The sequence below is a fragment of the Corvus hawaiiensis genome, chromosome 12, assembly GCF_020740725.1.
Source record: "Corvus hawaiiensis isolate bCorHaw1 chromosome 12, bCorHaw1.pri.cur, whole genome shotgun sequence".
Taxonomy (NCBI): Eukaryota; Metazoa; Chordata; class Aves; order Passeriformes; family Corvidae; genus Corvus; species Corvus hawaiiensis.
The window spans coordinates 5,000,699-5,010,991 of NC_063224.1; the positions used below are offsets into that span (position 1 = coordinate 5,000,699).

A 10,293-nucleotide genomic window follows, 5' to 3' on the forward strand; every position below is an offset into this window, starting at 1 on the left:
GCCCCCGCCCGCCAGCGCCCCGCGGCGGCGGCTGCGAGCGGTAGGGCCGAGCGCGGGCCCGTGCGCGCTCCCGCGGCACGAACCCGCACACTGCGCAGCGGGAGCACCGGGAGCACCGGGAACACCGGGACACGCGGGGGAACCGCGAATGCCAGCCTGGGCACGGGACCCGGCCCCACGCACACCGCGCTCGGGCGGCTCCGCCGCACGGCCGAGAGGCTGCGTTTATTGTGTTGCACCGGGCAGTGGAGAGGCAGGCACTGATTTCTCTGCTGATCAGCGACAGGACACGAGGGAATAGCTGGAGCTCTGGCGGGAAGGTGAGGTTGGATATTAGTGAAAGGTTCTTCATCCAGAGCGTAGTTGGACATTAGAACAGATTTTCCTGGGAAGTGGTCACAGCAGCAGGCTGACAGAGCTCCAGGAGCGATTTGGAAAATGCTCTCAGGCAGAGGGTGGGATTGTTGGGGTGCCCTGTGCAGAGCCAGGAGCTGGACTTGACAAGCCTTATGGATCCCTTCCAACTCAGATTTATGGATGTTGGAATCACCAACACAACACAGAGGCTTTTCCCCTATAGCAGGTCAAGTTAAGGGAAAAGATGAACACCATTTATTGGGTAGGAGTTATGCCATAGGTGTAGCCCCAGGATGTGTGTTCCTCCTGCAGCCTCTGTGCCCTCAGCTGCCTGCGTTCTGCTGCTTGGGGTTAGCACAGAATAGTTTGGGTTGAAAGGGACCTTTAAAAGTCATCTAGTCCAACCCCAAACTGCCAACTTGCTGGAGGAGACCAACTGGAGTGGGGATGACAAGTCTGGTCCCCACATTCCCCCTTTTGCCTTACCTTCTCCTCATCTCCCTTGATGGGGACACCTGCTCAGCAAGAAGGAACCCAAGAGTTGAAGATATTTCCTGAAAAATTAATAAATACACAGCTGGAAATACTGCATAGTTCCTTGAATATCCCTGCTTACAGGAAGTTAAGAGATGAAACAACTCTGAAAATAAGAAATACCAAAAAGGGGATGTTGAAAACGGGATGGAGACTGCCTTTCCCAGAAACAAGAGGCAGTAGTCCAGGTACTCACAGTGTTCTAGAGCATTTGGGAACTTTACATTTATGGTAAATCACTGCCAGCTCAGGCATTTAGGTTATTTGGGAGAGAGCATTATGAAGAACAAGTTGCACAGAGTGAAATGCACGTTGGAATCGTAATGGATTTGAATCGTGGAAGTATGAGCCAGACATGCTAAGAGCCAGCTCTTAATGTCTATCACACCAAACCTGGAATTCTTCCAGAATCCTGACATTATGTTAAGTATTTTGTCAAATCAACATTTAAATCTCACAGGTGGAATTCCTAAAATCCATACTGCTAGCAGATAGTCCTAAACCTCTTTTCATGTGTGAGTTATAGAGGTGCTGAAACCTGAACCAAACCAAAAATCAGTACATGACAAGTAATGTTTTAAAGTCAGGCCAAACAAACGTTTATAAGGCTTAATTTGCACATTTATTTACAGTCTGAAAACAAAAACATGCCCATACAACCTCTGGACATATGGCTGCTTCTGCACACTGAGATATTGAAAGTATATTGGAATTCTATATACACCAACTACACACAAAACAGTCCCGATAACAGAATTAAAAAGAAACACTTGTACATTTTAACTGAATCTTCTGATCAAATTCATCCCAAAAACCAAAGCAGCAAATATCTATACAATTACCAACATTTACTAGCTCTAGAGAACTCCAGTGCAAAGCTGTTTGCATTTCTTACTTGTTGCCATCTTGATTCTATAACCTCTGTCCCCAAGCAAAAAACTAGTGGCAATGGGCAAGGATTTCTGAAGGATAAATTAATTGATTAATTGAGATACTCTAAAACATGTACCTTCCTAAAAAGAAAAAATTGCCTCTTTCCCTGTATTCTTCCAAGATAAAAGTTTCACAAGACATTAACAGCAATAGGCAGATTTTCAAGTATTTGTTACTGGCTGTTGCCCTTGGTGAGAAAGACTTTGGAAGCTGAATTAATACCTCCTAAAGCTGGATGGAAGCTTATTATTGACATCCCTATTCCAAAAGTCCATTCACCCCCACGCCCTGTAATAGTCTTTGAATACAGACCATCTACTTAGATAAAAACATGCCTGAGCTGCAGCCAGGGAGCCCCACCCATTTGAATGGGACTATTCACCTGTTCCAAACAGGGCAGGTTCTGTCCAAAATAGAAAGGCCACCTGCAATATCGTAGCCATCTACAGCTATGACAGCAAACTGAGTAGCTACAGTTATTATTGCGTCTTTATGAAGCTTTAACTACACAAATACTATTAAAAATACAGTTAAGACCAGTCATCACATTTAAATTTAAAATAACCACCATCTCTGTTTAAACATTCCAATTAGCTTTTTTATTAGTTAAGGTTAACTTCTGTTAAAGACAGCTGCGGAAAAATAATTCAAGGACGAGCCATAATTTGGAAAAAACTTTAAGGTATTAACAAAGAGTAAGTTATTTTTTAAAAGCTTATGATCATTTTAGATTAACACCAGCAATAAATGAGTTGCATATTTCTCTATGAATCAGTTTTAAATTAAGGGCTTACAAAACTTTCTGGAAATAAACCTTTTTTCTCTCTAATTTTAAAATAATTCCTAGCTTTATGTGGTATGCATGTAAGGAGTGGTGAAACTGGTGCATCAGCCACACCTGGAGAGAGAGAGAGAGAGAGAGAGAGAGAGACAGATAATTACAGCTGTACTCCACCATTATTTACCTTTCATAACTGTTATAAAACTGAAATGCAAAACTAAACCACTAAAACTAAAACCACAGCTTGAGTATCCATGTACAAACCAGTAATTCTAAGAATAAAATGTTACATATTTAGACATAAGTTTTTAAAGTGGTAACATTTTTATTCTACTACGTTTCTTTTTCTAAACAAACTATGAAGTTGCTCCCTTATGCAAGATACAAGCAGAATGTAGGATGACAAAAACACTTAAAACTCTGGAATTTCCCTCCATTTTATAGAGTTAGAACACTCACCCGCTGGTGCCAAAGATTTCAGCGATTCTAAGAGATGTGGACTAGAAAACTTGACCAAACATCTGAATGGTTCTTTTTTATCCAAAACACCCATTCTAGGATCACTTTTCAACATTGTCTCAAGCTGTTAACACGAAATTTAACCAGTGAGTATAAGCAATGAATATATTTTTTTATATGTTATTACACATTACATTTAAACATTTAAATAAGACCATTCCCAATTGGTAATGATTCCAGCTGGAGAAATGTTGTAGTAAAATCTGAGGGTGCCACCATGTGGCAAAGAGTTTTCTGCTGAAAGCAAGAGGCAGCTTGTTCAGTAATGTAAAACATTAAGTATCTCTTAGAATTTTCAATTTATCTGTTCATGCAATAAAACCTGTGCATCATCGAGAAGTCAGTTATGGTGTTATACATAGCATAAGCTTTGCATGTACTTAAAATAACCCTAATTTCTCATGCTCCAACACACTGCTGGTCTAAGTCTACCTTTATAACAAAAACAGGTCAAAATGCTGAGTTCACAAGGCTGAAAGACTGAAACACAATTGAAAACTCTGACCAAATTTCAATCTGTTTCTTACAGAGACTTTTAACTCATTTATTTTAAAACGTCCTCCTTAAAGTTTAAAAAACCCATAGGATTTCTTAAATTTGAAATTTAATCTGACTACCACTACATTAAAATTATAAAACCCTTAATCAAATTGGTTGCTTTTCCTACCCTGTATTGTGCAAATTCGAGTTTTGGTTGAGGACCACCACCAAAAACTTCCCAGTTCAGTCTGTGGATTCTTTCTTTCTCACTTCTGTTTTCTTGAACTATCCTTATATCTGCTGCAGGGGAAAAGAGTAGGGAAAAGAAAACAGTAGGGAAAGACAGTGTTGTCAGCTGCTGCAATACTGTTCTTCTGATCAGATTATTCCAATGAAAATTTGAAAGTAATAGTTTTAATGAATTCAGTGCACTCTTTTTTTTTTTTGATAAGGCAGTTGTGTCTACTATTTATATCTTCAGTTCTTACCAAGAGAAAAACACAAGCTAATATGAGATACTGGGCATTGAGTGGTTTTGTTTTCCATGTCCCATGCCAGTCATGGGAAATACTGACCTCTCTCAGGGCCAGCCAGTATTAAGGCACCAGGGATGGATAACATAATGGGAATGGAGCATATATACATTTCCTTTTATCAGTCTCATTTCACAAGCCAGCAGGAATGACATATAAACAGCCTTTCCATTCCAAATATACGTACCACTTTCTGATTCTACATTCCCTCCTTGCAGAGGTTTTGCATAGTAAGTTTGGAAGTTCTAAATGGAGAGAGAGAGAGAAAAAAGATTTTAGTTCAGTTCTACTTTTAGAACCTCTAGCTGAAAAGAACTTTAATATACTTCCTTTTATTTCTAATTCTGCAAGAATGATCTTCCAAATTTTGACCATTACCAGAAGGCTGAAAGCCAACCTACTTTTGAAAAAAAAGCCTGTCTTAGGGTATTTGTGAACATTTCCCTATTTACCAGTTTTATGTGGATGAGCAAGCTAAGTACCCATTCCAACAGCCTTCAACTCATGGCTCTAGGAAGCCTAATGAAAGGATGCTAAAAATACTTAGGACTGAATTGTTCATATAATTTTTAGTCTGAGTTTAGCCATCAGGAATAACAATAATAAAGAGTATGTGGGACACCAAATAATTACATCCCCATTGCAATGTTACCTTCATGAAAGGCTGTCGACCTCAGTAGTTCAATATTATTTTAACTTGATGCTCTCTTGGAAAAGGTGATTTTTCCCCCTTGCTAGGGGGTGAGAACTAGGCCTGAAACAAAAAGCAAGACTTATCTTAGGCTTTACTTGTGAAGTGGCTCACCTGGCTATATCTCTTAAACACAATATCTTTAAGGGAGTTTAAAGAATGACTTCGAAGCTCCATTTCACGGATGTCATGGTAATTGGAAGCAACAATCAGGGCCTTTAAATAAAAATTGAAATTGTTTTAACATCAGTCTTAATCATCACTGTGTTTGTAATATGTAAAAAACATAGCATCTCTAGACATTGTGATGTCTTTGTTTCAAGGTAAGCAACTGCCCTTTAACTAGCAAAATTTAAATATCTGAAAAAATGTTGCAGAGATTGTTATTAAGCTCAGGTTAATATTTAAAAGCCTTCCCAGTATTAACAAGCTAAATCCCATTGTCTTATCAGCTGAAAAATAAACAAACAGAATCATAAAATATTTGAATTACTACTACAGAAATTTGAGGAAATTTCTAAATAGAGGAAAAAAGACTACCAGAGCTGATCACAAGTTAACAGAAATGAATGGCATTCCCTGACAAGCTCATATGCTTAGTTCTTGAACTTAACAGTGTTGATATAATATTCTTCAACTTCTGTGAGACAATTTAATGGAATACTGCCCAAGACTTGGTTAAGAAATTAAATTCAGGAGCAGTAAAAATTCCAATAAACTGAATTTATTCACAGTGCACCAATCCAAAGGTATGGGTTTTGCCCCATTTTTATCATGAGCTAAGGAGAAAAAAAAAAAAGGATGCAGTTTAGCAAATTATGTTAAGTGAGGAGTCTTTACCCATCCTCTTAAAAGCTAACCCAATTATAGCTCTACATGACTGTGGTGAAGTCAGGGTCTAAGTTTTATTCTGTACCTGACACAGCAGAGGCAAGTTGCTCTTCAGCACTGAGGCAGAAATGAAGACATAAGGAGTCTGTGAATGGTACACAACATAACTGGGTTTGTACTGGTTTGGTTTTTTATATGGTGTTCCCCAGGCAACTCTAATCCAGATTGCATTATCCTCGTATTCCTTAAAGGTGATGGTGACCTGATAGAAAAAGAAAAGCTTTGTTTTACCAACCCATTTAGGTATCCATAAAGATTTTCTCATCTCTTAACATCCGTGTTCACAAGACCCAAACATAATTTATAGTACCACTACTTGAATAAGAAAAAAACCCACTAGCGTCATAAGAATTGTATTTAAATAAAATTTCCACAGAAAAACAATAACCTCACAAACTGGGATAAAAAGAAGAATCACCTTTCAAACTCTAATATTGCTTTTCTTCCTGTCAGTATACATTTTCTTCTCAAGGTAGAAAACAGCTTATTACAAAAGCACTGATTTCTCTTTTGGGAAAACAACACAAAGATGTCTGTTTAGAAGGAGGGCTAGTAGCAATAATTCCAGTATGTCCATTTTTTGAGAAACTAAACTTTTTATCAACTTGTGATTTTAGACCTGAATATAATATTTATCAGTGCTCAAGAATACACAACCAAAAGTCTGAACATTCCCTTTCCTATTCTTGTTGATTTGCTCCTTGTTTACTTTTTGCCTTGATTTAAGAAGGCTGACTTTGAAAAAAAACCAAACAGAAACCCCAAAAATATTGCAAAACTTTTCATTATAAGAGTGATGTGAACTGCAGCTGATTGGCTGAGTGTGATTTGTATTTGTTGCCCTCTCCTGTTGTCAGTGGGAACCCACTGGGTGTCAAGGAGTGACACAAGTAATCAGCCAGAGGCATTTTCTATTACCTTGCCCAAATGAAGCTGGTGAGCTAAAGCAACTAAAGGCTCCTGCAGATTGGGCTAAGATTTGACAAAAAACCATGAACATGCTGCCATGAAGCCAGTCACATTTTAAGACAAACTTACATTTTATTTCCTTTCAGCATAATTGTGAAGTTGCTAAAACAGACATACAATACATTTTTCCTATGTCACGTGCAGTTCCTATCATTCCCGAATGAAAAATTCCATTTAAGTTTAGACTCAAACTGTAAGGGACAGTTATGAAAACAACATATTGACACCAGAGCTGTGAAGCAAATTTGGAATGGATTTATTCTTACATTTTTCAAGGCTGACCGAAGTCTTCCTTTAAACTTTTTTTTGAAATCTGTTATGTCAAAATATTCCAATTCTTCTCCTGTTACATGAGACAAAAAAACGAGGCAGAAATAAAATTTGTGTCTACAAGAAGCAGGTTTAGAGATGTTTTTAGTTTTGCTGAAACAAAATTAAGCAGAAAAAGTTGAAGCTGCATAACCTTATACAAAGAGCTGCACTTTAATTCTGACCCTTGTTATTGCTATACAGGGAAGAGGTTAATATTTAATTAGTAGTTACTAATATCTAGTATTTGCTTGAGAAGTTAATAGAAAGTATTCTAAAAACATTAGAGATCATCTCAAGTGAAAAATTCATACTAGGCTGCAGTAAAATGTTAATGTCTGTATAGAAAAAATCCAGATGAGACTACATTTGAGTTTAAAATGTAGGATATGAGGCAGCACAACACTAAGTTGCTGAGAATTATGGGATTAGAGCAAGGGAAGACATTTTACCTGATTTTTTCATCTGGTAAACACTCCACATTCTTTTGTTTTGGTAGATGTGGTTGTCTAAGAAAAATACGAATTGCTCAATAACACAGTGTATTATCAAACAGTAATTAAAGGAACAAAGAATTTTACAACACTTTTACTTACAGGTTACCTTAAAAAATATTATTTTTGATAATGCAATATAATGTATTGACATTCTTAAACTACCACTCATAGCAATCATAACAGCAAAATAGTTTTTTTATTAAAAGAGATGTAAAGTTATTTAGTAATTTAGTGAGCAGCTAATAAAGGGCATCCCTGGGGTTCAATGTTTAAGGAAGTGTTTTACCTAAACTGCCCAGAACTCAAATGTAAGACATGTAGACTGTTAGAAGAAACCTTGAGATTTCACTGTTGTCTAATCAAGTTGTGAATTAATATTGGAGTTAAGAGTTATATACTTCTGTTGATCTCGAGCTTTTTGTAAAAGAGGTCACATCCAAAAAGATGAATCTAAAACGTGATGTGCTTACCCCACATGCATCTGCACCACACTAGGGTAATTGCTGTCTAATTTCAGGCATTATCAACCTACTCAGAAAAAATAAATGTCATTTAAATTCACTTTTTACTTACAAATTATGTCTAGAACAGCTGCTTGTTTTATGTCTGCAGAATTTTCCTGGAAAGAACAAGAACGCATTGTGAACTACAGGTCCAGAATGCTCAATCACACTGTTTAGCAAGTGAAAAATCTCAGTATTGGTAGTTTAAAGGATATTGCATTGAAGCCCATAGCATGTACACTCTCTTTAAAGGCACCACACCTCATCCCAGGTTTTGAGAAATCAATAATGAAAACTATTTCAGCAAGGTTTAAGTGTTCCTCTGCAGAGGCAGCAAGAGGAACATAATCCTTATATGTTCTTATGATGTACAACCAATTAGAAAGAAAGTTAATGGGTATTTGTGACATAATGCAACACTGACTAGTATCTCACTGTCAAGAGTTTTATCATAATTGGCTATTGTTTTTTTTACGCTTTACAGCATGAAAAGATTTTTAAGAAACTGAATGACAATTTGTTACAGATACAAGTATTTCAGAAAAAAATGTTATTTTAAAATACGACATTTGCTATCTTATGAGAATAACTTAATAGTTTATCTCCTGAAGTTTTATCTACACTACAGGTAATTAATCTTTGAGTAAGAAATTTAAAGGGAACGATACAAAAAGCTGTAGAATTCAAGATATATCAGCAATAACTGTATCTATCAAGGTTATGATATTATATATAAAGACTCCTGGTACACCAAAATCAGATCAGATAATTTTTTTGCTTACAGCATCCTGAATGGAAGTAATTCTGGCCAAGGAAACTTAAAAAAAAAATATTTAAAGTCTAACAGATACAAACTACGGTTATTACCCACACTAAATAGATTTAAATCAGGACTATGTAATGAGTAGACAACTCAATCAATGCCTTTATTTTACAATTTAGAAACACACCCATTTTTAAAGGTTTAACGCATTGAGCTTTTAATCTACCATATGTAACTTAGAGCTCAAAACATGTATTTCCATGTTTTCCATGTATTTCCATATTTAGTATGGGTCTGTTCTACATGTCTATAGATCAAACAAAATCAGTGGTGTTACATTTACAGCTTTACATTTTCCAGACCACTAAGTTCCATTTGAGGCTGGGTTGTGGCCAAAGATTAATGTTTGGGTTTTTTTTTTTTTTTTTGGTGATGCTTCTACATGCATCCTATACATCACCAACAGTTTCTGAAGGAGAGGATTTACCTCACAGAGTTGAACAACGTCATGAGAAATGCTGTCCTTTATCTGATGGAAATTTAGAGTCTGCAGTTGTGCCTCAGAGAGAAAGCCCCATTTCTCTAGCACCGTCTTGATTTCATCCCTTGGGATTTTTAGCACAGTTCTTCGGATGTACTCAGCCACAGTTTCATCCATGATGGAACCACCTGGAAAGCTGAAAGGTTAAAGAAGATAAGACCAAGCTGCAGGCAAGCTCAGGGGACTTGCTCCCTTCAAAGATGTACAGAGATGCACCTCGGCACAACTGGCTGACATTGATGTCAGTCGTAAGTGCAGCACTACCACAGATTTAGACAGCGGCAAGTTAAAATACGTGCAATAACTTACATAGACACTGAATATCCTAAGTTGGAAAGGATCCACAAGGATCATTGAGTCCAACTCCCAGCCCTGCGCAGGACACCTCAGTAATTCCACCAGGTGCCCGAAAGTGTTGTCCAAACACTTCTTGAACTCTGTCAGGCTTGGTGCTGTGACCACTGCTCTAGAGATCCTGTTCCAGTGCCCAAGCCCCCGTTTGGATGAAGAACCTTTTCCTGCTACCCAGCCTAAACCTCCCCTGACACAGCTTCATGCCATTCCCTGGGATCCTGTCACTGGTCGTCAGAAGTCACTGTCTGCCCCTCCACTTCCCCTCGCGAGAAAGCTGTACACTGCGATGAGTTCCCCCCTCAATCTCCTCTTCTTCAAGCTGAACAGACCAAGTCACGTCACGCCCTTAGAAATTTCCCTTACTGACCGAGGCCTGGTGCAGACGGATGGGGCGCTGGGTCCTGCCCAGGGCTGTTGCTGTTTGTCCGGTCCGTGAGTGCCCGGGGCCTTTAGACAGCGGGCACAAGCGCGCAGAACTCCGTGACCGACGGGACTGGTCTGGACTGGACTGGACTGGACTGGACCCGACCCGGCCCAGCCCGGCTCGGCTCGGCTCGGCTCAGCTCGGCTCGGCTCGGCTCGGCTCGGCTCGGCCCGGCCCGGCCCGGCCGCCTCCCGCTGCTCCCGCCGCCCGCCTT

General features: G+C 38.8%; 1 protein-coding gene across 1 annotated transcript; it reads right to left on the bottom strand.

Annotated features, from left to right (window-relative positions):
• Positions 1–2,400: 2,400 nt before the first annotated feature.
• Positions 2,401–10,250, bottom strand: CENPN (centromere protein N). Its single transcript, XM_048317130.1, has 11 exons — positions 10,023–10,250; positions 9,248–9,437; positions 8,068–8,113; positions 7,450–7,506; positions 6,955–7,031; positions 5,745–5,921; positions 4,943–5,044; positions 4,325–4,382; positions 3,792–3,904; positions 3,065–3,188; positions 2,401–2,722 (listed from the first exon to the last, which is right to left on the bottom strand). The coding sequence occupies exons 2-11, from the start codon at positions 9,416–9,418 to the stop codon at positions 2,607–2,609; spliced, it is 1,041 nt and encodes a 346-aa protein (XP_048173087.1). The 5' UTR covers positions 9,419–9,437; positions 10,023–10,250; the 3' UTR covers positions 2,401–2,606.
• Between the last annotated feature and the right edge of the window lie 43 nt (positions 10,251–10,293).

What these genes read in the sequence shown, in the direction of transcription:
- CENPN (XM_048317130.1), bottom strand. Translation starts at nt 9,418, where the DNA reads ATGGATGAAACTGTGGCTGAGTACATCCGAAGAACTGTGCTAAAAATC. An exon ending in TTACCAGATGAAAAAATCAG is followed by an intron (nt 7,032 to 7,449) that starts GTAAAATGTCTT and finishes CTCATGTAACAG; the next exon opens with GAGAAGAATTGGAATATTTT. An exon ending in TGTTTAAGAGATATAGCCAG is followed by an intron (nt 4,383 to 4,942) that starts GTGAGCCACTTC and finishes CTCTCCATTTAG; the next exon opens with AACTTCCAAACTTACTATGC.